The following is a 27,406-nucleotide window of genomic DNA, read 5'->3' as shown; positions in this document are numbered from 1 at the left end:
GTAAACAGGCGAATCGCACAGCGCCAAATTTTTTAAGATGTCGTCTTTGTGGCCTGTTTAATATATGAAAGTGATCCTTCCTAGTTGTTCGCGTAAAATAAGATCGGTAGCACTCAATAAGGTGTTAATGACGTTTTTAACCGATGTAATGACGTATATCGGCTTACAACTAAACTACCGATATTATTCGAAATTGTTCGATACGGTATTTCCTCTGCGTGGCTCCTCTTTTGTAAATGGCTCATCTATTACGTTAATAGTGTTGTTAACTATTTCAAATGTGAAACTTCCTGGCAGATTAATACTGTGTGCCATACCGAGACTCGAACTCGGAACCTTTGCCTTTCGCGGGCAAGTGCTCTACCATCTGAGCTACCGAAGCACGACTCACGCCCGGTACTCACAGCTTTACTTCTGGCAGTACCTCGTCTCCTACCTTCCAAACTTTACAGAAGCTCTCCTGCGAACCTAGCAGAACTAACACTCCTGAAAGAAAGGATATTGCGGAGACATGGCTTAGCCACAGCCTAGGGGAGTGGCACACAGTTTTAATCTGCCAGGAAGTTTCATATCAGCGCACACTCCGCTGCAAAGTGAAAATCTCATTCTGGAGTATTTTAAATGTGTTTGCGTGCTCGTATTTTCAAGTTTTTAGTGGACAGTCATATTTCTGCCGTGTGGCACATCTCTCGTTATTGAAATTATCTCATAAACTATTTTCTGCAGAAAATGTGTCATTAGGATTTTATGCAGAATTCTTGGGGAACTATTAGAAATAGTGTTCATTTTTTTTTCGAAATGTTTCCGAGTAGTTCATTTTCTTCGCGAAAATTTATTACTGGGAAAACTCCTGCAGAACTATTCAAATGTTGTATAGAGTAGTAATCTAGTCTAGCGTAATAGTTGTCTAGCAGTCTAGAACTAAAACGTATTTATCAAGAACTCTGAAAAAACTGTGTGTTTTTCGGACGTCGGCTGTCATATCCACCCGACTAATATTCTACTATAATGTCCGATTCCGACATAAGTCCACATAATTTTGATGCACGGATATGCCACAATCGAAGCTGCTCTGTTGTCGAAAGGTTGGCTTCCAGAAGGTGCGCACGAATCTCAGAATAAGGATGCCCGGCGTTAACGTCAAGATTTACACGCAGATAGTCCCGTGAGAGAACGCTGCATGTCATGTTTCAACGATTTCTGATATACTCGGATTAATTCATCCCTAGAGTCCAGAAAATTACAATTGAAGATCATAAGCAAATGCTATCTGAGGTAAACGATCTGCTTTTCGAACCATCTCCTTGTGGACAACCCGACAGCGACCCTTCTGAAAGCAATAATGTCAGAAGCGACGAATGTGACTATGATTTCGATTGAAAAACGTAAAATATTGAATAAAGCTTTCCAGTATGCCAATTTCGGCTTCTGATTCTTTATCAGCAACCTCACATTGATTTATCCCCGAAGTTTTACTCGAATCCGCTAAATTTATAATTTTTGATCCGCCAAATCGGATCCACTATTTTGAATTTTGTAATTCCTACATCGGATTCCTAACCACCAACCCATAGAATCTAAGAAGATCACAGTTTTGTAGGATTTTATATCCATCGCTCTATATGCCGAGGTTTTAAATAGAGATAGCCCACTGTGCGGCGGCGTTAATGCGTTAAGTCGTAATCGCCCTAAGCTGCAATTCAGTCCTACAGTCGGACTTGTAAGACGATGTTTGAGGTTTCGGATGCCAGCTGTGGTGATAATGTTCCTTCCTCCGTCCGATGTAGTAATTGATCAAGGGGCGCTTCTAATAACCGCGTGTGTTTACGCGACCGCTTCTTTTTTTTTCTTTTAATTCCACAAAAACAGTAACAAAATGGCTAGCTTATAGGTCGGGGAGGCATGCGGCCCCGCTTCGAATCCTCCCGACGGATTGACGACGAGGGGTCCATGTGCCGGCCAGCATGGATGTGGTTTTTAGGCGGTTACCCACGTCCCACTAGGTGACTATCGGGCTGGATCCCATGTTCCGCCTCAGATATATGCTTGCACGCATAATTTACTCCATGCGCAGAGAGATTGAATACATTGCTTTTGTCTTGGAAGGGGGGAGGTTGAGAATAAGAGACTTAATCGACATCAGTAGCAGCAGTAATAAACTGTTTCAGGTGTCACCGCACCCATTCGCAATGGAACACACCTCTGGCGATCACGTTGCTGGTGCAGGTTACTAACGAGAGAAGTTGAAAGGCAGTGTCTTGCTGGAAGAGCACATATTTCTCGCATCGTAGGAGCGACTGAAGAATGGACTGAATGGCGGTGTTGGTGCGTCCTACTCTGTTTTGAGGTTTGCCCGAAGGTTTGTCAATAGGCGTCTCTGGCAGTAACCCAACTTCTAGCCAAAGATTCCTTGTGACCCAAGCTGACACGTAGCATGCAAAAATTGTTACTGTCGACGCCTAGAGATTAAAAGTGATTTAAATGTGTAATTCTATGGCAATAGCTTTCAGAGCCAGTATTATTATCATGTGCCATTTTCTTAAATGATCGGCACTAACATCGAACACAACAGACATTTTATGTCCAACACGTTATTCGGAAGGACCACCCCGCTTCCCACTAGCCCACAATACGGCCTCTCTGAAATGCAGCTAATTAGACTAAGCATACTCGAAGATGTAGTCGTGGCATGTGTACGATATTCACTAATGCAGTAGGTTGTAGGAAATCGCAAAAGACTCTTCCAGCAAATCAAATAATAGTAGTATGGGCTCAATGTGTTGTTCATGCTTTGTAGTGAAAGAATGACGGTTTGTATCGTTGGCAATACTGATCTACATCTTTGCCGTACATGGATGTAGAGTTTTCACGTCCCATCTTTCATTTTGCGTTAGGTACAGACGTAGTAATAACCAAATAGTGTAACATTTTACCGTCCGTAATACTTACATATCTGAATAAAAAATATAAAGGAGAAAAAATGAAATATGCCCTGCGTATGCTGCACCTAACATATGAGGAGTCTCATAATAAGTAACGAACAGTTTGGATATGATGACGCAGCAGCCGTGAAAAGTTTGTAGGTTGCATTCGAAACCTGGAGAAAGAAATAGGTGTTCCATTTCATTCACTGTGTACTCCGTTTTTAAATGATGTGATACTGAAATTAAAACTGGCGATAGTCGTTTTCCCCTCCTTCCATTTCCAAGAGAAATTGGAAAAGAAATGACTAACATCGGTACATGGTACACTCTGCCAAACACTGGAAGGTGGATTGCGGAGTGTATCTGTAGAAGCATATTGTAATCGCTTCACGTCTGCGCTTTCCATCTGAGAGTGAGCATTGCACTTTCTACAACGTTCTTTGTCATCCCAGAGCATTGGTCGGAGACTAGCAGCAACCCTACTAGGAAATTACCTTCCCGGGGCATAGCATGCAGTTAACACCGCAACACCGCAACACCGCTTGGTGTGGTGCTGTGATCGGGAAACATGAGTGTTGATGAAGGCGTCGGATTGTGTTCAGCGATAAACCACGGTTCTGCACTAGCCCGGATGACAGTTACGAGCGAGTGTGGGGGTGACTTGTAGATAGCTCCCATTCTCCCAGTGTTTTGGAGACGCATGGCAGTATTACTCCTAGGTCCATGGTGTGGAGATGAATGCGGTATGTATCCAGTCACAGCTGGTACTGGTTAAATGAACTCTGACGGTACAACGGGTACGTCGTGGACTGCCTGCGCCCTAGCGTATTGCCTCTGTTGCGACTGCGTCGTGGTGCCATCTTTTAAACTGGGCAGTGCTCGCCCACACGTGGCACTATCAGCTGTCTGCTTGATGTTGAGGTACTCCCATGTCTAGGAAGAGCCACAGATGTGTCTCCGATAGAACATGGGTTGGACCAGTTCCGACGTCAACACTCAGTCCCAGTATCTGCGATATCAAGGGCTATTTACAACTGTTGTGGGTCAGCTTGCCTAATAAGAGGATACAACGACTTTGTAATACCCTTCCCAATCGAATCGGTGATTGCATCCAGGTTAGAGGAGGTACAAAGCCATACTGAAAACTCTGCTCGCACTTGTCAGTTCGTTGTAAATTTCACTCGATTTTGAAATTCAATAATACCACATACTTTGTCAACCCAAGAAGTTTCTTTTCGTTTCCTCATGCATTTCCAGATGCTTCCCTTTTTTCCGTAGCAATGTGAACACTTCCCCACGAGTACAAAACAGGAAATACGAAACTTATCAGCAGGGTTCGCAGCTTTTTTGAAGAGAAATGTAAAAACGATCGTAGTGGCAGTACTGATTACGTATTGATCGTACAAAAACAGCTGTACAGTCGTAAGAATACGAGTGCTAATTCATTGAATGCTGGTTGTGGTTTTTAATAGTTTTGACATGCAGTTAATTGATTACCGTAGCACTGCTAGTGTGCCAGGAAACTGGTGTGGTATTTCGTATCGTTACAGAGTAAGAGAGGTCAAATTGTTGCTCAGCTGTGAACGTATTTATAGTCAGCAGATAATGACTGTTCACTGTATAAACGAATTTAGTGAGCTGAGCTCTTTGTGCATACGTACTTACGGAGCTTACTATATATTACTTGAGCACCATTCGCAACAGGCCTTCAAATTTACAAAAGGCGTGTTATTCGCAAGACGGCAGAGGCCTGACTCCGCTTACGTCGACCGGGACAGCACGCTGCAGAGCTGCGCCGGTTCATACGAGCCGTGGCCCTACTGCATATCGTGCTCGCACGTCGGCTGTCTCCCGTGGCCCAACTAGCATAACGTTTCCCCGGTGGGAGGTGCCCATGGCTAAAAGCTCACCGTCCCTCCCAAGAGAGCCACCGATGTAACGACACAGCCCCAAGCAACACGATCTCGATTTCAATATAAGCGTTAATTACTCTACTGGCTGACTGTTACTGGCAGGATAATATCTACTTAAGTCGAGCTTATATCGTACGGAAACACCTGTTCTCTTTCTGTTGCAAACGTCTAATATTTAAGACACCTAATTAAATTTAAAAAAAATTAATCTCTGCCCGGTTGAGGAGAACGCGAATGTATGTAATTATAATCTTGATTTATTCACGTCGCAGAACCATTTTTTATTCTCGTTTTTCTACGATCTTCAGGCTTTGTTTTATTGGGTTTGGTTTCTGGATTGCTACAAATTGGTAATAATCCGTTAAAATTCAGGCGATAATTGTACACACTACCTTCTGTAACGTCTGCTTCCCGAAGCTTTTTCTTCAGTTCCAAGTAGCCATTGGATCTTCATTTTTCAGTAAAAGGTAGGGTAGAGAATTTTCTTGATAAGTCTAGGAAGGTTGACCGCGATATGGCCTTAATATTTGGGCCGTCGCTTGCCGAATGTATCGAAAGTGTTGTTCAAAACGGTTACTTTACTGGTGGGACTATGTCACCATCCATATGCTCTCTGCGCTAAGAAACTCCAAAAAAATTTTTAGCGTTATTTTTTTATTAATTGTATTGAGTGCTCAATATTCTGTCGAATATAATGCTTCTTATGTGATTACTGTTGTATGGTCTTAGTTTTTCATTCCGGGATGTAAGGCGCCCCTCTATTTTATTGCTGTTTATAGATGATTGATAGGTGACTAGTACTTGCTGCAGTGTAGCTCGCTGCAAAAAATTTGCCATCGTACATTAATAAGGAGCCAGTTATAGAAGGTACATGCGCCGATAACTGAAGTTCTGACCGTGAGCCTACGATGCATACTCTATCTATTCTCCCACAATGTTCTTAGATTCTGTTCCTCCCAAACTGCTTCAATATGTGATTACTTTTGTGCGATACGGTTATTTTATTCTACACTGAATTCAAGTAACACGTCCCTACTGGTTCAAATAGCGTCCATACAACAATTGCAGTGACTAATTTATCACGCATTTGTATGAGTTATCATTGACAGTTCATTGCTGTACGATCGCCTTTCGTACCGTATACCAAATATAATTATGAGCTTCAAAGTCGTCACACACACAACGCGTTCTAATCGCGCGTTAACATGGATGCGACGATCAGTACAATTTGTCACTTTTATACGCGATCGTGAGAACCGAATGCACTCGGCATCTACACTGTAAGGAGGCTCTGATTCTACTAGCAATACGCATTCCACAATATCATAAAACTAATGCACATTTTTACGCGCAAATCGCGGAGCACGAGCTCCCGGAACCTGCCCAACAGCCTTTCTCAGGCTCGACCGATACACTCCTTCGTGCCAAAAGATCTCCAGGTGCCAGTCCCTCCCTTCTAGAACGACGTGGCAGCCCGGTCAGTGACGCCGCTGCACTGAGCAAAGGAGTGCAAGGGTATATTCGATCCTTCCAGTGTAGGATCGACAAGGTGATTGACACTACAGTGGTGATGGGAAGGGAAGGGACGGGAAGGGAAGAGGGGGGGGGGGCGACGTAGTCGATTCGTCGTTACGCGCAAGCGCAATATGGCTCCAATAGCAGCAGCTGTGTGTCACCGTACTGAGCGCGCTCGTAGGTTCCCCGTTAACGTGCAGTATTCAGCTAGCTTTGCCGGATCGTAATAGTCTGACAACTTTTCTAAGCAATTTCACAGTTAGCTTCACACGTTCAAAAAAAAAAAAAATAATAATAATAATAATAATAATACTGCTCCTAGAAACACGGTATGTAATATCAAACCGCAACAATTACGTTATAGGTCACAGGTGACTGGTAACAGGCAGCTGAGGTAGCAGAGCAGTATGACAGATGTGCGCAGGACAGAACTTCTGCCCGGGCTAGTGCTCTGACTGGTTGTTGCTATGGGAGCTGATCTGTAAACAATTGGTTCTGTCAGTTTGTTATTCTGATTCAAATATAGTAGCGGTAGGTAAAGGGCGTTTTGAAAGCGGCCGTTAAAAAAATGAGATGGCTTCTGGGTGGCCACGCCTTTGTCGTCAGTTTAAGACGTGTAGCCCAGCGCTTCATCCGCTGTGGTAGTCTTACATTAAAGAGCCTTGCGATTACTATTCCCCACTCCTCCCATGCAGGGGCGGGTCGACGCCACGCCACCGGCTATGACCGGGTTCCAATTCCAGAATAATAATTGCTGTGTTGCACTTTTTTTCCTAAGTATAGCGTGCTTCTGACTTAGTTTAGTGTAAATATATTGTGTGTTTATCGGCTGCACAGCCCAGTAACAAATGCTCGACGAAGTCTCCTAGGGATTTGAATGTGGGTGTGTCAACTATATTGTCGTAACTGAGTTACAGTAGCAGTTCAAATTTGATGCAGTTTTTCAATGGAATAAATTTCTGCTTATTTTTTTCAAAAACAGAGCTAGGTGCTGTACTGACTATAAAAAAAAAATCTGCATTTTCACGTTGCAGGATTGAAATCTGCGACCCGCCACGTAGACCAGGTTCTCCCCAAATTAATACAACGAATACAAAGATGTTTCTTTGAAAAGAATAGGCCGATTCCCTTCCCTGCTGTTGTCCAGTGCATCCTTGTGCTCGGTTTCTAAAGTTTCATTTATTTTTCATTTTAATTATCATCTAAAACGCACTATCATTTTAAATTTGTCAAAATTTCCATTGTTTGTTGCTGACTCGGAGAAAGCTTTGGAACTGTGCTGTAGTGTTATACCATTCCTGCACCCAAGCTTCGTGGAGATTGAAGTTGTAGTCCACCAGGTTGCTAGCTGTACGGAGTGCGGGTTTTTTGGAGCGGAGTCTGTTCTTCCAGATAACAGATATATTCCCAACAATTGGCAGCTGTTGATTGTTGCAGATTGTTGTATTCGCTCAGAACGGTATTGATTCATCTCAGGTTAGGTGGGGAAATGCAGCTCAGCGCAGGTAGCAAGAATGCTAGAGCAGACTTAAATCATACCACTAAAATCCGCATTGTTTGATTTAGTTGCGCATTTACTTGCTTTGTGCGGCTACTGCTTATCTAGAAAGGGCTGCAGTATTCTGCCGCTGAGCAGACAAAACCAAGGGCAGATACTAGTAAGATAGAACGTGCAGAAGCTAATGATCTACCATATAACTTTTTCAGAATATTGTTTCGTGACACCAGTTTAGCCGCAGTCTTTGTTAGATACAGTTTGAATGATAGCGTTCCGTCAAATATAACTCCAAGTGGGTATTCGTTACGGGCCAGGCTATTACCTTTAAATCAAGTCCAGTTCATGGTTGGCTAAAATATTACTCAGATGAAAGCGTGTGGATTCACTTTTTTTAAGGTTCAGTTAAAGTTGCCATTTACGAAAGTATTAGCACATTATACTTAGATCTCTTGTTTATCTCCTGTGACGTCGATATGTTTGTGCTGTGTTGCTATCACCCAGTCATTAGCACCGCCAAAACTCCAGGGTAGTGTATCTCACATGTATGTATATAAGCTGAAAATAGTAGCGTAGGTAGGACTGAGCCTAAAGGTAGGCCATAGCCAAGGATCGTGTTCGTTTACATAAATTAGGATAACATTCCACAGCAACTCGAAGTCTGGCAGCTCCAGATTGCCGATCCATTTCACAGATATTGAGCACTTCCAAAGCTCTAATAAGTTCAGTATATACAAATTATGACTTAAAGCTCAGTGTACTTAAAACGCATAGGTAATCAATAGAATTGGATAACGAAAACGTCGTTTTGTCTGGTAGCCATTGTTTGAAATTAACACTTCCGTTTTCAACACTTGCACCAGCAAACACAACCGGTATGATTTATCTCGAATTTATTTTATAATGTCCATATATGATTATTACAGTGTGTGCTCCCCTCCTGTAACGAAGATGTTTCGAGTTCATTGAAACACAAGTGGACACTCGACCTACAGGAACTGGAAAACATTCACAAGAAGTCGTCAGATTAATGCTATATCGATATAGCTGTCACGGAGTGATGGTATCATCAGAATACATATAGGCTAAGGCTATTTGCACTCACCCTGTGATTGAATAGTATATACAGCTTCATAAACATCTGCACTTGGGATTTATAAACTTGTAGCTACGTAACAGCGGAGACATGGGCAAAAACATGTTTTTTCAGTCCCTGCTATGTAAGCTGCCCAGAACACCAAGTATGTTGTGTGGGAATAGTATCAGCCTGCCTTAACGACCTGCTCTGCATGGCAGCCTATACATCAGGGCCAAAAGAACTGTTTTCAAGCTCAAAAATGTATGCTGAGCGACAGGCCTGATGTCGCAATAGTATTGACCTGCTTTATCAACCTGTTTTGCGGGGGCTACATGTGCCAGTGGGCACAGCTGAGAGAAGGTAGAGATCGCTAGAGGAGAGAATGGACAAGAGCAGGGCTGGATTGGGAGTGAGTGTTGCAGGAGGGGATGGGCAGATAGAGGTGATGCAGAAGTGGCTAGACAGACAAAGGGAAGAAGAAGAGTAGGAATGGACGTGGGTGAGAGGAGATGGACGGGGAGAGGGGCAGGAGGAATGATTAGAAACAGATAGGGGCGGGAGGAGGAGGAGGAGGAGGAGGAAGATTAGATGGGCCACTTCTGGCCTGATGACGGAGTGCCTGCCTGCCTGCCTGCCTGCCTTTCCTTACACATGCGAGTCTTCTCAGGGGAACGTCCAGCCCTGACTTCATTTTTATGGAAGAACGAGGATGACCACATCGAACAGCGCAGGCGCAAGATCTCTTGAAATGAGAGGATGTTCGGTGAATCGATTGGCCCGCCCGTTCCCCCGACTTAAATCCCATGGAACACAGTTGGGATGCGGGGGCTAGACGTATTGCATACGTCCACACGCATCAACGACCGTCCTGCAGCTTCAACCGCGCCGGTGGAGGAATGGAGTGCCTTGCCACGCCACAACTACTCCTTAACAGCCTTGTGGCCAGCTTGGGAGGTCGTTGCAGAGCATGCATGGCCATTCGTAGCGAGCACACACCCTATTAGGAACCACGCCTTGCCTTTTGTAATGTTCAGAGGATCACCATAAATCGCGGCGACTTCAGTGTAATTATTGTCTTTCAATAAAAGTGTCGTTTCTGTCCGTCTCATTGCTTACCTTCTGTACTGTAGCATTTCTTCCAGTGTATGGTCCAGGTTTCAACGAGCTGTGTTACTAGGCAGTGACACATCATGCGAAAGTTAGTTTCGTCCTTACGCTTAGCACACCACTATATTTTCGTGGCCATTTTCGTCATTTGGACGCCCTTTTCAGTGATCGTTGTAAACCTGTATTGTATAGGCAGTTACAGTTTTCTGTCATTTCCACCCAGATTTCGTTCAAATATATGGCGTATGCGGGGCTTGGATAGAAATAAAAAATGATAAAAGTTGGCGCTCCGGGTGCTCAAACGTTTGGAAAAATTGCACTTCTGGCGCAGTTCGGATTAGGCGTGAGCTATTTATGTTAGCGTAGTTTCCGGAGAGCTTTTGGCTCGGGGAATAGTTGTATAACGGTTATCTGCAGGTCGTGGCGTTGATTCCCCTATGCGTTTACTTTTTTATTTTAATTTTTTTACGTTACATACACTGAAAATAAGTGGAAATATTGCTCAGTGTATTTTACTAGTTAATAACTTCATAAAAGGCGTGGAATGGAAAAGCAAAATAAGATTTATGATTGAAAGTAATTTCCAAGAAAGCTTTGTACTTACAGTGTCTACGAGGACACTTTCCAAGAAGAGATTGTAATTAAAACGTACGAAACTTCGTATTATGGTACGTAGTTTAATTTTTATCTTTGAGCAGCCCTCGGCAGCTGCACGCAAACAATAAGTTTCCTGTTTTACTATGAATATCACCTCAGCACATGTAATTCAATTGTAAAACAATAGAATAATTTTACGTACGAAGCCCTCGTGTACACCTTACAATATCTTCCTCGAAATTCATTTGCAATTCCAATTTTCCTTTACGTTTCGTGCCCTAAATTAGCATATTAATAATACAATATATACTTTATTTCGGATTATTTGCCGTATAAGTATCGCAAAAATTGGAAATAAATAAATGTTTCCACGTACGGATTCGACCTCACGACCCTTGATTTACTGGTCTGAAGTGTTTCCGCTGTGTCAGAAACTGTCTGGAAGCTACGCTAACGTAAGTGGCTGCTTTGTCGCCCGGCCCTCGCTAAAAGTGCTGTTCTTTTCTAAATTATCGGCCATAGGGAGCTCCCACTTTCGCAGCCTTTATTTATGTCCAAGCACCCCTGCATATACCGTAAATTTGGACGACATCGGTGATGACGAGTAGGTGCGATCCCCTTGTAAATCAGTAAGTAGGATGAGAACCATTGAAATAAATAGACCAATTTCCTACATCAGTATGGCAGGTAAGTACGAAAGCCTGATAAATGTAGTTGTCGGATTCTGGAAAGAATACTCCACCGTGAATCAGCCACCTAGTATAGTTTATGGGGGACGATTTGCTTGAAAGAATAATATGGTTTGTAAGGCTTACTTTTTTTTAAGGTGCTGCCATTCATTAAGGGCATGGGTGTAGCTTAACATGCCTTGCGTCTATTAGTCTGTCTGTCTTTCGTATTCAGAATGATTGCTTTTCATGTAGTCCTAGAGCAGAGAAGTTTTCGTGAGTGGTGTGTGTGTGTGTGTGTGTGTGTGTGTGTGTGTGTGTGTGACCAATGTTTTTGCATGCTTTTATTGCCTTTATTTGTTCAGTTTAACAGGTGTGTGATGTCTGTTTTTTCTTTTGTTTGCAGTGTGTTTTGTACCTCTGGGCGCTGAAACTGTGTTACCCAGCCACATTATTCCTATTGCGTGGGAATCACGAATGTAGGCATCTTACAGAATACTTCACATTTAAACAAGAATGTAAGTATCCTATAATTTTGCTAAGTAGATCCTTGTAGTTTATCACTTGATTTGTATTATTTCATTTATATTATTCGCTTTAATTTTATTCTGTGTAAATCCTGTCTGTACGTTTTTCTCATTGTGGCCGCATTATGTGTCTGTCTACAAGGGCTTTTCAGGAGAATGTCAATTTTTCAGTGAATGTTAACATGTTTGTGATGGGGCGCGACCAGTTTTGTGCATTCCATGTTCTTCATCTCGTGCAGGATAAACAGAAAAATATTATGCTTTGAAGGTGCTATGCTCTCTCTCTCTCTCTCTCTCTCTCTCTCTCTCTGTTCTCCATAATTCTTAAGCGTAAGAAGTCTGTAGAACATGGAAAAAAAAAGAAATTACGCCAGCCGACCAGCACCTTAAAATCGATACAGCTGTTGTGTACATACCTGCGTTCGACACACAGAAATACACAGAGGAATAGCAGACACTGCCACTGCCACAAAAAGAAAATCTTCGTTGATCCATTATGGACCGTGGGACAACGGCTGGCATGTATTTCTTGATGCAATAATTTACCAACAGCCGTATGTATTGTAGAAATTTATTTTATGAACTTCTTATGTGCTACCAGTTTCGGTATTACATTGATGCCATCTTCAGGCCCCACACGTCATAGTCGTATAAAATCGCTATATACGGTGTCTGTGTCGCCTGGCCACCAAGAGCTGTTGCGTAACAATTTGATTGACGGATCCAGTTATATGGCTCCTTCCGTGTATAGCGGTTTTACGATAATGACGTGTGGGGCCTGAAAATGGCGTCTATGTAATGCCGAAACTGGTAGCACATAAGAAGTTCATAAAATAAATTTCTACAGTACATACGGCTGTTGGTAAATTATTGCATCAAGAAATACGAAAAAAAGAGGCGATTGTATTCCGCGTGAGTTGTTAATTTTAATTCAGGTGTTCTGTTACAATGACTCACTTTGTTGGCACCTACATTGTCCTCGTCTTTATCACTAGAATCTTTTATTCATTAATTTACTATTCCCAAAAGAGCACAGTCGGTTGTTTCCTACTAATCGTCTTGGTTCAGCCAGATTTGCGCTTCATTGTCACCTGCATTTTTATATCCAGAAAGCTGTCGTATGAGATCTGTCAACTGTTCATTTTCTTTGTGTTTTGATAGCGCCATTATTTCTTTAATTTGTTTTTTCGTTTTCATTGTGTTTATATAAGATAATTTCCCGGGATTTTTTGGTGTTTCTGACTTTAAATTGTCCCTAGCTTTTATCCGTAACATTCTTTTGATTTTTTTTTTAAATACCTGGTAGTCATTCGTCATTCACCTGGGATTAAACGGATGTTCCGATATCCAGAGGTCGGATTACCGCGGTTTTACTGTAATGTATGAGCCATAAAACGTGAGGTATAAAAGTAATTTAAAACTTCAGAACACACAATGATCTTTCCAAACAGATTCGTAAGGAAACTCACAGCTGTTGCAGTGACCTGTGAAACTGCTATAAAATCAAGCGAAACGTGTCTGGTCCAAATAAGACGTGTATTACAGTCGCAGAGACGAAATAAATTTCATCTTACTTGTAAAAATTGGACTAGGAAGAGAGGCCTCATAAAAAGATGAACATCTAAAGCAAGGTCGTTGAACAAAGTATACTGCGATACATCGACGGGCATTACAGTTGTTCACAACTTCATAGAAATGGGGCTCGTCGACTCCATGTAAATCACGTGACATGCTAATATTCAGTTCTTTTGTTGCTTTTAGAGCGTAAAACCTTGTTATAGAATTACAGCGTTTGGCCGTTGGTACGTACCGTAATTCTTCAAGAAATACAGGTGTCACTATCAGTTAATCTAATGAGAGCTTAATGGACTTACTGGCATGTACTTTAATTTCCAGTGCGTACACAGAAAACACGCAGCAGCCGGTAATAATGCTGTATTAAGAGGGAGCATTATTCCCAGTAGTGGAATTATTTTCTCCCAAATACAGAATTTATTACAGTGATTGTATCAATGTAATTAGTGCTTTATCCGCTTGATTATTATATACTAAACACTAGCGCAGCTTTTCAAAACCGTGCACTGCCGTCAAAAATTCCAGCATGTTGATTTGTCGAGAACATAAAGATAAATTTTGTTTTGACATATCCTTGACAATAACCATTTTTGTGCGGGAATGCCGTTTCTAACATTCGTGAACCTTAGTACAGCTTACTTATTTGTCTCCATGCAGTAGTATGTCCTACTGTCTGAATAAAAGAAAACGGCAAATTCGTTAATTAACTTAAATATCTAAAGCATCATGGTAAAAAACGATTAAGAATTCATAACTTTCTGATTGTGTAATATAACTGGTACAGTGAGTAGCAGTAGTGTCAATGAAATTAATAAAATGATTTTCGTTTGTTCCTCTTTTGTCCAGGAGTAGATACCATTTTTCATTTACTTTCCAACCATATCATAATGTCAAGTTTGCAAAGTATACAGGCTGTTCAGAAATTCCCGTTACAAACCTCTGGAACTTGTAGAGGGGAGTGGGTAGGTAATGTTTTGAGTAAGAACCCATCTATCTCTGGAAACATAATGTTTTACAACGTTTTCAATCCAGATGTGTATCGCCTCCACGTCTGCTACGGGGAAGAGAAAAGTACCCGAGTTGCTTGTCCTGGTATGCAATAGGGTAGACAGGATCACGTGACTTAACCGTCCTACTGCATCACGCCTAACTAAGTTTCTAAGGCAGAAGCAGGTGAATAAAACTTTCGAATTGAAACTGTCGTACAACGTAAACGGTACATTTACGGACATGGGTTCCTACTTAAAATATTATGTACTCGTTCCCCTCTAAAAGTCCTAGAAGGTTGTAACGGGAATTTCCAAAAACCCTGTATAAAGTTTTCGTACTGTCACCGTCCGTGGTTGGACTGATCAAATGCTAAGTGAATCTAGATGTAGAGGTGAAGAATAATTGTATCTGCCAGAACAGTGATTGCGTAGAAAAACAGAGAAAAGAAAGGAACTCAACAACAATTACAACTCTGGTCATTAAAACTGCAATGCCAGGAAGGATAGAAACATCGAAATTTTACATATTCTGCTTATTTAGTATACTAGGGAGACTGTTATTTATATTATTAAATGATTTCGGAGTATACATAGTAGAAAATATAATAGACAGCGCTGCCAACTGTTGTAGCAACAATGAATCTAACCAGGACATGGACTGAACTAAGCTTGGACGACAGATAAGGGTACGTCATTCCATGGTGCTTCTGCTCTGTGCCAGGGTTCATCTGTCGCAGTGTCTGGCGCGTGGGGGCAGGCCCGTCTCTCGGGAATCCAAGGCCAGATGTCTTTTCCAGGGGTGTGTCTGGAGTGCCTGCTGACCAGTCCAACATTCGAACACCCTCTGTATCGAGGTAGGTCAGGACAACACGGTCAAATTGCGATCTTGCGTTATCGTAATGGAAGATAACGTCACGGAGACCTGAAGAATACGGAATAGCCATCGGCTTTAACACTTCAGAGACTTGACAGTAAGGGTTACCCGAGCGAGGGGTGGCGGTGTTCAGTGAGATCCCTCACCATCTCGCTCATATGACAATCGCGAATCCAGTTAGTAAAGTTCGTTCTCCTTAGAGCCTCTACACACGGATACGTCCACCGTGATACTGTATGCAGAAGTGGGGTTCATTTGAAGAGACGACTTGATGCCACTCCTGCCCAGTGTGGCTGCCAGCACCACTCGCGGTGCGCCTCTCTCAGTTCTCACTTCAAGGAAAAGCACAACAGTGGTCCCCGTACTAACTTTCCGAAGCGGTCCTCTCGTCGTCGCACTATGCGTGTGGAATGTGTTGCTACAAGCAAGCCCGTTTCACGACTGAAGGCACGTGACGTGGTTGTACGATTCTCCACCGTGGAACAAACAGTAAGTCTTCCCTCTCGGCTGCTAGTCGCTTGACTCCGCTGATAGCTTCTATGGTCCTCCTGAAACCATCGATTCCGTATTCGCATTGTAGTCAACGGCAAACGTGGGCAGTATCGCGAAACGGTGAACCGTAGTGTCGGTAGGACACGATCCTGTCGCTATTGAATTCCCGCGCGTGTTGGTAGATGTTCTCCTTTTCTGGCGAGGCATATCACGGTCTTCTTTCAAACAACCTATATTCAGATGCGTAATCTTTCATTATATACAGAATGTATGCGCCGTTACTCCTAGTTACTTTCTGCTTCTGTATTGAAATTCAAGTCATTCGCATCCGCGTGTGTGTAGCGCACGTCGGACCAGTTTCACGTGCTTTGCGTTCCGCTTCCATTATGTCTTAGGTTTAGTGGCAAGCAGTGTATTACAAGGAATTACAAAAGCTAATTGCCCAGCCCAAGGAATACCGAAAGACGCTAAGCGCATATACAAGTGGCGTTCAATAAGTAAGGCAACAATTTTTTTTTAAGGAGCTGGGTTTTGTTGAGGACTGCAATCACCGTATTATTCCCCACACTTTCGCTACAATGATCTCCGTTCAGTGCGACGATCTTGGGCCGCCTTAATGGGAGGACCTGTATGCCCGAATGGTATCACTTTTCTGATCGATGTCTGAGTCAACGTCTTGGTGCACCAACAACCTCCCTATCATCCACGTACTGCTTCCCGCGGACAGCATCCGTCGTTGTACCAGAAATGGAAGTCGGGAGGTGAGACATCCGGACTACAGGGTTTATGCGGAATAACAGTCCAATAAAGTTTCGTAAGCTCCTCTTCGGTGCGCAGATCTGTGCGAGGCCTTGCGTTGTCTTGGGTAAGTTCGTCAGCTTACAGACGCTATTTTGAGGCCTACATGTCGCGCCGTCACCTATCGGAACTTCTACATCTACATTTATACTCCGCAAGCCACCCAACGGTGTGTGGCGGAGGGCACTTTACGTGCCACTGTCATTACCTCCCTTTCCTGTTCCAGTCGCGTACGGGTCGCGGGAAGAACGACTGCCGGAAAGCCTCCGTGCGCGCTCGAATCTCTCTAATTTTACATTCGTCGTCTCCTCGGGAGGTATAAGTAGGGGGAAGAAATATATTCGATACCTCATCCAGAAACGCACCCTCTCGAAACCTGGACAGCAAGCTACACCGCAATGCAAGCGCCTCTCTTGCAGAGTCTGCCACTTGAGTTTGCTAAACATCTCCGTAACGCTATCACGCTTTCGAAATAATCCTGTGACGAAACGCGCCGCTCTTCTTTGGATCTTCTCTATCTCCTCTGTCAACCCGACCTGGTACGGATCCCACACTGATGAGCAACACTCATGTGTAAGTCGAACGAGTGTTTTGTAAGCCACCTCTCTTGTTGATGGACTACACTTTCTAAGGACTCTTCCAGTGAATCTCAACCTCGCACCCGCCTTACCAACAATTAATTTTATATGATCATTCCACTTCAAATCATTCCGTACGCATACTCCCAGATATTTTACAGAAGTAACTGCTACCAGTGTTTGTTCCGCTATCATATAATCATACAATAAAGAATCCTTCTTTCTATGTATTCGCAATACATTACTTGACGAAACTGCGGGGGGTGAAGCGGGAATATTCCACGATGCTCCTGAAGAAGTTCCTCATATTTTAGCCGATATTGGCCTAGAGAGCAAGGTGTTGCCTTTCTTGTTCAACGCCCCTCCTAGTACAAGAACGGCCTTCGCATCAGAAACACGTGCGCTGATTTTCATGTGGTTCTACAAAAAGTATAATACAAGTATCGAGTATTAATAACTGAACACTTCTAAACGTGTCAATAGAAGGACAAATGTGTGACGTCGTCGGATCTCTGTTTCCCGCGCAACGACTGTTTCTGAAGAAGAAACAGCTTTACGATTCAGTACTCAATCCGTTAGCAACCTTCTCGTTAACGTGCGGTACTCAGTTCGCCTTGTAGAAACTAATAGCCTGATCACTTCCCTCCACACTTCCGCTGCTAGCATCAGACATTGTATAACGTAAAATAAAGTTATTTCCACGGAGAAATAAAACCCAATTGTAGAGACATCAGAAGGCACGATATAGCTTATCCACTGTTGTTGAAAGTAGCCAGTCTGTTAGTAGTCAGCTGTCAGTTACTTTGTTTTCCTGAACCGGGTATGTAAGCTGATAGACAGGTACCCGTTCTCGCCGCTACCATCAGGTTATCGTAATATCGGTAATCGCAAAAAGATCAAAGGGTAATACACTGAAATAATGGCATGTAATGGGCTAAATACGTTCTACACCTGAACCAGGGGAAACGAATGGAAGATTTCGAAGAGTATGGACGATTTCGGGACGTTTCAGAGTGATCATTGGCAACGGCCTTGCCGCAGTGGATACACCGGTTCCCGTGAGATCACCGAAGTTACGCGCTGTCGGGCGTGGTGGGCACGTGGATGGGTGACCATCCAGGCTGCCATGCGCCGTTGCCATTTTTCGGGGTGCACTCAGCCTCGTGATACCAATTGAGGAGCTACTCGACCGAATAGTAGCGGCTTCGGTCAAGAGTACCGTCATAACGACCGGGAAAGCGGTGTTCTGACCCCACGCCCCTCTCTTCCGCATCCTCCACGGATGATGACACGGCGGTCGGATGGTCCCGGTAGGCCACTCGTGGCCTGAAGACGGAGTGCTTCAGAGTGATCATTAACGACACTACTGCGACTAATTGAGCCGCTGAGAACAATAAGAGCCTAAAGCAGACTGTCGTCGTCTTTGAGATTGTAGCATGTATGCGTGCTACTGGCATCTGCTGATTTTAAGGTGAACGAGCGTTGTCACTCCTGTACCCCTAAGTTGTACATGTGAATATTTGCGAAAAGCTTTCTCACTGAGTTCGCTGATATTCACCTCCATTCTGGCCCAAAGCTGTAGAAACGCTCAACGGCTACATTGACGCTTATTGCTTCACAAAAGCTGGAAGCTCCTGCAGCAAATCCCCGGCTTGCGTTCCATGGTTTCAGCATTTCATTCTGTAAAATAGACGCTGAGGGTATCAGAACCTATGCGGATTTTGTCGACTCTATACCAAACCAAAAGATGATCATCTTGGTAACGGTGTGCATTACAGAAATTTTACGTCGCTGCTGTTTCCAGCATCTTTTCATGAACTGTTGTTTAAAGTAACATATTCTTCATTGGAGTAGTGTAATCCAACGACCCTCTTCAAGTCACATTGAGGGAAACAACACTTCATTATTTCGCCACTGTCTGTAGATGGCTTGCAAAACCCAGTGCACAAATACGTAGGTGTAAGGTAAATATCTACCTTGAAACCCGAAGAGTTACCGGTACTACCAGATTAATCTTGAAACACATTGACTTATCTAAACTACTAGATTTCCTGCCTAAAGTGAACAGACAGGTTATCTGAACCTCAAGCCAGAGAGTGTGCTTAATGAAAGGGGTAATTACAAGGACAGTAAAGTGTTGGGGTAGGTCGCAATTGTATGAGTGGTGCATTTACTATCTGTCCCTTATATTCCGGTTGTAGTTTCGCGTTAATTACAAACGATCGAACAGTCAGAAAGACCTATATATGAAACATTTTTGGATTAACATTCATAATAATCATTCTAAATATTAATTAATATTTCATAACATAAATTGCGGACAGTATTTTTTCTAAGGATAATGCGATGTTGAAACTTTGTTAAAAAAACAAGTCAAGCCTATGAGACTTACGGTTAGCCAACGATTTCGATATTCACAAACATCTGTTTTTCTCTAAATTTTTTTTGTCTGTGCTTTAGGCCCTTATGATCCTCAGTGTCTCAATTTTACAGTATTTTTCCAATATTTGGAATCAGTATCAACTGGGCAAGTCATCGAACAAATTTAGGAACACATTGCTAGGGGCTGTAACTGTTCAGATAGTCCACGTAGAAACGTAACATGAGAAGCGAAACAGAAGTTAAATCCGTATTTTCAGTGTCCGTCCAACCAAACTGTTTCCAAAAAATCACTGCCCAAAAGCCCTTGTTATTAATTGGACAAAGGTCTTCCAGTGTGAGGTTCATCCGGCAAGCTGCACTGCAGTAGGTGGCTCTATCTCACATTCCTCTACACCTACGTTATTGGGCAGGAGGGCCACTTCTGTATATTTGTATTTCAACTTGACAGCCCCACTGTCACGCTATTCAAACGTAGCAACAAGGAGTAGGGGAGTCCACTGCCAAAAGGCAGTCTCTTCTCGTAGGAAGATGTCCGGGATCGCCAGTTCTGCCCTTCATGTTTCCAGGCTCGAGAACCTGCGTTCTTTGCATGACACTTTTCGTGGATCGCAGGCGTCTGTCAGCGGCCCTTGGCATTGCTCTCCAAACCTCAGGGTACGACGAGCGTCAGCCTTGATATTACGGCTATGAATAGCGCTGGTGTCGCTCGCGTCTCCACATCAGATTGAGTTCTCGTCTAGCTTCTCTGTTACTTAAATGGAAAGCACAGACTTACTTCTTGACCTGGTTTGCCCTCAGGTGGTTAGGTTGAATTGAAAGCATGTATCATTTTCTGATGTACCTCAGAAAATCGAAACTTCGGCTCGCACTGCCGTGTCGTCAGCATTTACGAACTAGTGAGTGTCATTTTATACAGACTGCTCATTTGTGAACACATGTATGCGTAACTGCAGCAGTTAAAAATCTCCCTGTTTAAGGTAACTTGCCTGTGAACTCCTGGAAAAATACCAACAATTTTCTAAAAGTTTGCGTGGCTCTAACTAAAAACATGAACTGTTCAGTAGGATGAAAATAGCAGAACAATGGAAGCGCTTCTTGCTGAATATTATGATATACAGTTAATCGCATTAGTTCTCATATTGATTTTATTACAGGTTTTTTTTGTGAAAATCAGTAAATTACTTGTTCTATTTGCATTCAATACTTGGAATCTGTGCTTGTACAGACTGTCTTACTAAGATGCTTGAAACTTTATGTACACGTTAACAACACGTCCATCTAAAAAGTACACTACAATCATGCCATTTCAGTCGCAACTTTTTATTCTAGAAATATTTGCATCTGATAATCAAAATTAAGATTAGTCTCCTATAACTAAGAAGTATATGTTTTTCTTCGTGTTGATAGCAGATTAGTGTCTATAATCCAGTTTACTCCAAATAGGGCCTTGAAACATCCCTAAAAAATTTCAAACCTCTAGTCCAAATGCATTTGTGTATAAAATAAACATGTCACAAAATTTAACCCTCGGGAAGTTCAATTCAGGATTTTATTTGATCCATGGAACACATCTGTTGTTCCTAATATTAGGTTGTTGCATAAGTTTGTAGCGCTTTTGTTTCGCATCTTCGTATACCCGCTGCTATGGGTTTATTTATCGATTGTCAGTTTCCGTTTGTAGTTAACTGTTGCTATTCGAGTTTACATCCTGTCATTTTGTCATTTGGATATAGTGAGTGGAGCTGTGGACGCAAGGAAACGGAACGCCATGTGGAGAAATAGGAACATTTCCGACATTCTTTTGTGTGAGTTGAATAGACGGGTGACAGCAGCAGAGGCTGCCAGAAACATTTGCGCCGTATTTGGGGATAATGCTATTGAAAAGAGCACGGCAAGAAAATGGTTTTCTCGTTTTAAGGAGGATCTTTTTGACACTAGTGACTCCACGTTCAGGAAGACCTTCGGAGTTTTATGAGATCGTTTAAACACATTAATCCACGTCAGTGTATAGGAGAACTGACAGATGTAACGAACTGTGGTCATTCCTCCATCGAGCGGAATTTGCATGCAGTGGGGGATGTTCAAAAATCGCGTGTATGGGTAACGCGTGGTCAAAGCCAAAATCACAAAAATCTGCGGATGGACTATCCTGTATCGTTCCTGGTGACGAGAAATAGTGTCTTTATGCTAACGTAAAGAAAAGAATCGAAGGTTTGAGCCCAACAAAGTAGCAACTCCCCCTAGAAAGACGTGCGCGCATCCACAAAAGATAGTGTTATGCATCTGAGGGAACAGCGACGGTGTGACGTACTACGAATTGCTTCCCCGAGGTGTGACCATCACTGTTGACATTTATTGCCAAAAATTGGGACGTCTTGCAGACGCAGTCCAACCACAGGAAGACTGCGTGAAGTGATGCTACTCCACGATAACGCCTTATTCACCTGATCTTTGGGCTACATATTTTAACGTTTCCCGCTCTCTATGGAACCTTCAAGGAACTTCTTTTCAGGTGAAAATGAGCTCCGAACAGGGATGGAAGAGTTCTTAGCCTTGAAACCACGTTATTTCTACCGTCGCGGAATTGAAAATTACTCCAGCGTTGGCAGACTGTTGTAAATAACGAAGGATAATATGTTATTGATGACTAAAGTTTCTGTTACGTGTATCTGTTGTCTTTATTAAAATTGTGGAGAAACGCTACGAACTTATGCACCAACCCAATACATTGCAGGTGCATAATCTTCTTGTTTTATATGTTAAGTATCTTCTCTCTTCCTTTCGTTATTTCTCTTTGTTATTCCGACCTCTTTAGTTACCTCAGGGGCCAACTTTTCAGCTCTGACCCCTCTCATGGAATCAACTGCCACCAGTGATTGCTTCATACTGACCCCAGAGCGTATTCCTAGCAGCTGTAGACCTTCAAATGAGTACCGAAACACTTTCTAGAAGCATAACTTTCGAGAATGACAAAATATCAAAAACTGCAACTACAGGAGTGTTTATAAGCAAAACAACGGTCTAAAAACAAATACACTCCTGGAAATGGAAAAAAGAACACATTGACACCGGTGTGTCAGACCCACCATACTTGCTCCGGACACTGCGAGAGGGCTGTACAAGCAATGATCACACGCACGGCACAGCGGACACACCAGGAACCGCGGTGTTGGCCGTCGAATGGCGCTAGCTGCGCAGCATTTGTGCACCGCCGCCGTCAGTGTCAGCCAGTTTGCCGTGGCATACGGAGCTCCATCGCAGTCTTTAACACTGGTAGCATGCCGCGACAGCGTGGACGTGAACCGTATGTGCAGTTGACGGACTTTGAGCGAGGGCGTATAGTGGGCATGCGGGAGGCCGGGTGGACGTACCGCCGAATTGCTCAACACGTGGGGCGTGAGGTCTCCACAGTACATCGATGTTGTCGCCAGTGGTCGGCAGAAGGTGCACGTGCCCGTCGACCTGGGACCGGACCGCAGCGACGCACGGATGCACGCCAAGACCGTAGGATCCTACGCAGTGCCGTAGGGGACCACACCGCCACTTCCCAGCAAATTGGGGACACTGTTGCTCCTGGGGTATCGGCGAGGACCATTCGCAACCGTCTCCATGAAGCTGGGCTACGGTCCCGCACACCGTTAGGCCGTCTTCCGCTCACGCCCCAACATCGTGCAGCCTGCCTCCAGTGGTGTCGCGACAGGCGTGAATGGAGGGACGAATGGAGACGTGTCGTCTTCAGCGATGAGAGTCGCTTCTGCCTTGGTGCCAATGATGGTCGTATGCGTGTTTGGCGCCGTGCAGGTGAGCGCCACAATCAGGACTGCATACGACCGAGGCACACAGGGCCAACACCCGGCATCATGGTGTGGGGAGCGATCTCCTACACTGGCCGTACACCACTGGTGATCGTCGAGGGGACACTGAATAGTGCACGGTACATCCAAACCGTCATCGAACCCATCGTTCTACCATTCCTAGACCGGCAAGGGAACTTGCTGTTCCAACAGGACAATGCACGTCCGCATGTATCCCGTGCCACCCAACGTGCTCTAGAAGGTGTAAGTCAACTACCCTGGCCAGCAAGATCTCCGGATCTGTCCCCCATTGAGCATGTTTGGGACTGGATGAAGCGTCGTCTCACGCGGTCTGCACGTCCAGCACGAACGCTGGTCCAACTGAGGCGGCAGGTGGAAATGGCATGGCAAGCCGTTCCACAGGACTACATCCAGCATCTCTACGATCGTCTCCATGGGAGAATAGCAGCCTGCATTGCTGCGAAAGGTGGATATACACTGTACTAGGGCCGACATTGAGCATGCTCTGTTGCCTGTGTCTATGTGCCTGTGGTTCTGTCAGTGTGATCATGTGATGTATCTGACCCCAGGAATGTGTCAATAAAGTTTCCCCTTCCTGGGACAATGAATTCACGGTGTTCTTATTTCAATTTCCAGGAGTGTATGTACAAGGGGAAACATAAAACCATCGCAAAGCGTATCTTTTAACAGGAGTGCCAACTCGAGAAACAGTTGTATAGCAGGCCTGTATCTTTTTGGAATGGGAGTGTCATGACAACATTTGACTTGTGACGCAGCAGAGATATGGGTGCAGCCGGCCGCTGTGACCGAGCGGTTCTAGGCGCTTCAGTCCGGAACCGCGCTGCTGTTACGGTCGCAGGTTAGAATCCTTCCTCGGGCACGGATGTGTGTGATGTCCTTAGGTTAGTCAGGTTTAAGCAGTTCTACGTCTAGGGGACTGATGTCCTCAGATGTTAAGTTCCATAGTGCTTGGAGCCGTTTGAATAAGACATGGGTGCGGCCGCACTCCGAGAGAACTTGAAGTTGGTTTCTAATTAACTTCTCGATGTCCAGTTTAGTTCTTTTAACTAAAAAACTGTAAGCGTATTCAAGGGCAAGCGACCTGTTTCGACAAAGCGTGACGAGGATGTCGCTGTCATGCAGGCAGTATGCTCTCTAGGGTGACTTCCATGCGAGCAGTGTTGGATCGCTGCCTCGGAGCTCCCCTATTGGTCTCGTTCACTGGGAGAGTATCGCCATCGTATTCCTTGCACATGTCACCTCTTGAAATTGAAATTTCGTTAATGATGGAAGTACGCCCGGGAACCGAACCCGGGTCTTCTTGCTTACTATGCATAAATTATAACCATTGCACCACTGCAGCACTCGGGTTAACATAGCTACACGAACTACCCAAGTCAAGTGCCCTCCCCAACACAAACTTCGATTCACATCTTCAGCTTATTTTCCCTCTACATTGTCACTATTACCAGGACTCTCCGGCATTGGAATAGCACCCCAGCCTTGGACGTAATTATAAGATCTATAAGATCACCTATTGTACAGGATTTCCCCATTACGTCCAACGCTGGGGTGCTATTCCAATGCCGTAGAGCCGTGGTAATAGTGACATTGGAGGGGGGGGGGGGGGCTGAAGGTATGAATTGAAGTTTGTGTTGTGGAGGGCACTCGACTTGGGCTGTTCGTGCAGCAATGCTGACCTGAGTGTTGGGGTGGTGTAATGGTTAGCCTTTCTGTCTAATAAGCAAGAAGACCCGAGTTACAGTCCCGGCCGTGGCACAAATTTTAATTCATTTCTTCTGCTTACATCATGCCTCATCATCATCAGTGTTCTGCCAAAAGGCAGGTTTTCACATGGTAGTTCTCCAGGCTGTCCGGTCTTCTGCCATGCTCTTCAGGTCTGCATAATTTCCTCTTCCCTTTATGTTGTCTATCATCTTGTATCTCCTTCCTCTCAGTCTGCTCCCACAAACCAATCATTCCAAAGCATCTGCAACCAAGCACTCCCTTCTCAGTCAATGTCCCAACCAATTCTTTTTCCTTCCTCGTACAACCTTCAGCAGACATTTTCTCTCACCAACCCTTTCCAATACTTTGTCATTACTCACTTCTTCCATCCAGCTTATTCTCTCCATTCTCCTCCACATCCACTTCTCAAATGCTTCTAACCTTTTTTCATCCTCTCGTCTCAGCGTCCATGTTTCTGCCCCATATAGTGCCACACTCCAGACAAAACATTTACCAAGCCTTTTCCTTAGTTCTTTATCTAATTTGCTATCATGCCTCGGGGAAAATTTTATTATAGACAAAGGTCTATGAAATTTCGTTATTAAAAGAAGCATTGAAAATGGCCATTTTTGGTCATTCCGTTTATTTACATTCTTCATTCGTACTTGTTTGCCGGTTATAGAAGATAAGCCGCAGACATAAGCCACCCCTCCCGGGGAGCGCACGATCATGGAACTCTTTGTGAAGGTTTCTTGTTTGCGTCCCACGGACGTTATATTCATCAGATCTGTCTAAGAGAGGCGACGGTGTTCTCGTGAAACCATGATGGATAAATGTAGAGAATGAATTTTCGAATTAGATTGTGCAACAGTTCTGCTGCCTCCGCCGTATATCTCGGTTAGTGGCCACAAGAGTAAGATACCTGTTTTCCCCTCTTCGTACACAAATTGAGTAGGACAAGGAGTAGCCAGTGTTTTTGTGAAAGACCTCCTCCTATGCGCTGTACGGTGATTCGCGTATTGTGTTGTGTGTTTGTATAACATAGAAGTGAAACCGCAACTGAATTACTAGGGAAACATCTCATACAGACATTACGCTTGCAAACTGGTGTGATTGGTGCTGGGAATATAGGCATGTGACATTTCTGTCCTCGTGGATTTCATTTAGCCATTTAAGAGGTGGTTTGCGTTTTTTGGCAGGTACACGGAGGGCGGGAGGGAGTGAGGTACTGTACCTGTCCGTGACGGAAGAGCAGGTGGGGCGCTCCATTTGCAATGCAAACGCTAACGGCGCGCCTCCGCCGGCCGCCTTGCGACGCAGCGCCCTGGCCTTCTCATCTCATCCCATCCCATCCCGTCCCGTCCCATCACGCTTATCTGCCGGCGTTAATGAGTTGCGGTTAATTTTTATGGGTAATGGCCCGCGGAGGTAAACTCGGCGCAGCACCCTTCCGCACGCCCTTCCAGCAGCTGTCTCCCCGGGGGCGCCTTCTGCGGCACCACAGCGGCGAACTCATTAGCGGTTGCAGATTAGTGCGGCCTCTCAGAAGCGTCATCGTGCTCGCGCTGGCGTGGTCGCCTCCTTCCTCCCCCTACTTACTTGTATTACTCGCAGTGTTATGTTTTTCTCATATCTCGAAAAAAATCAATGGAAGCCACTAATGATGGCTTGATTCATAAACGGTGCGAAAAGTTTTCAAGAGGGCCACTGAAGAGAGAGAAACCTCTCCCGTCTGCCACTTAAGCTTTGAACCTCAAAATTTTGCGGAGCAGTCGGAAGTATCAAAACATGATTTTAACAAGTAGTACTACGCGAAGAAAAGGGTGGTTTTCTGTGTGGTCAGTGCTCACTGTGCAGTTTTTGGTGGCTTTTGAGAGTCTTTGAAAACAGGCATATAATGCCAAGACGCCTGGTGTAATTTACAGTGAAACATTTCGGGAAAAAGTAAAATATTCGTGAACTTAACAAGAAAGAAGACAGAGAAGACATAAAAAAGCTGTAAACTGGCCTGATTCCTCTCCATAATGTAAAAACTATTCACTCAGATTATCCCCAACCACATAGAAAAAAAAAAGAGTTTAGTGGAACAAACTAAAAAGCTGGTTTTAGTCGTAGCAGCAGTTACAGCATATTCACCGTTGGCAAGACGTTAAAGAGATTACAGAACGGAGCAGTGAATATGAATTGTCACTTTGTCTGGGATACACAAGTTTTGGGGAAGCTGCTGCTGCTGCTGCTGATGATGATGATGATGGCAATGACTAAGATGATGATTCCAATTTTTCTAAAAAATTATGAAGGCCGAGACGGCCGGCACATGACAAGCTGCCCCTGTTCTTAGCATGCCAAAA

At 44.0% G+C, this 27,406-nt stretch overlaps 1 protein-coding gene across 3 annotated transcripts in view; it reads left to right on the top strand.

Annotated features, from left to right (window-relative positions):
- The window catches only part of LOC126161561 (serine/threonine-protein phosphatase 2B catalytic subunit 2-like), an 802,502-nt gene that overhangs the window by 580,573 nt on the left and 194,523 nt on the right, over positions 1-27,406 (top strand). For all 3 annotated transcript variants that reach the window (XM_049917500.1, XM_049917499.1, XM_049917498.1), the window contains exon 4: positions 11,704-11,815. In XM_049917500.1, coding sequence (XP_049773457.1) covers positions 11,704-11,815 — 112 coding nt within the window. The remainder of the gene's footprint in view (positions 1-11,703; positions 11,816-27,406) is intronic.

This window comes from Schistocerca cancellata, chromosome 2 (genome assembly GCF_023864275.1).
Source record: "Schistocerca cancellata isolate TAMUIC-IGC-003103 chromosome 2, iqSchCanc2.1, whole genome shotgun sequence".
Taxonomy (NCBI): Eukaryota; Metazoa; Arthropoda; class Insecta; order Orthoptera; family Acrididae; genus Schistocerca; species Schistocerca cancellata.
Note: the sequence above shows the minus strand (reverse complement) of the source record. Positions and strands in the feature narration are given on the sequence as shown.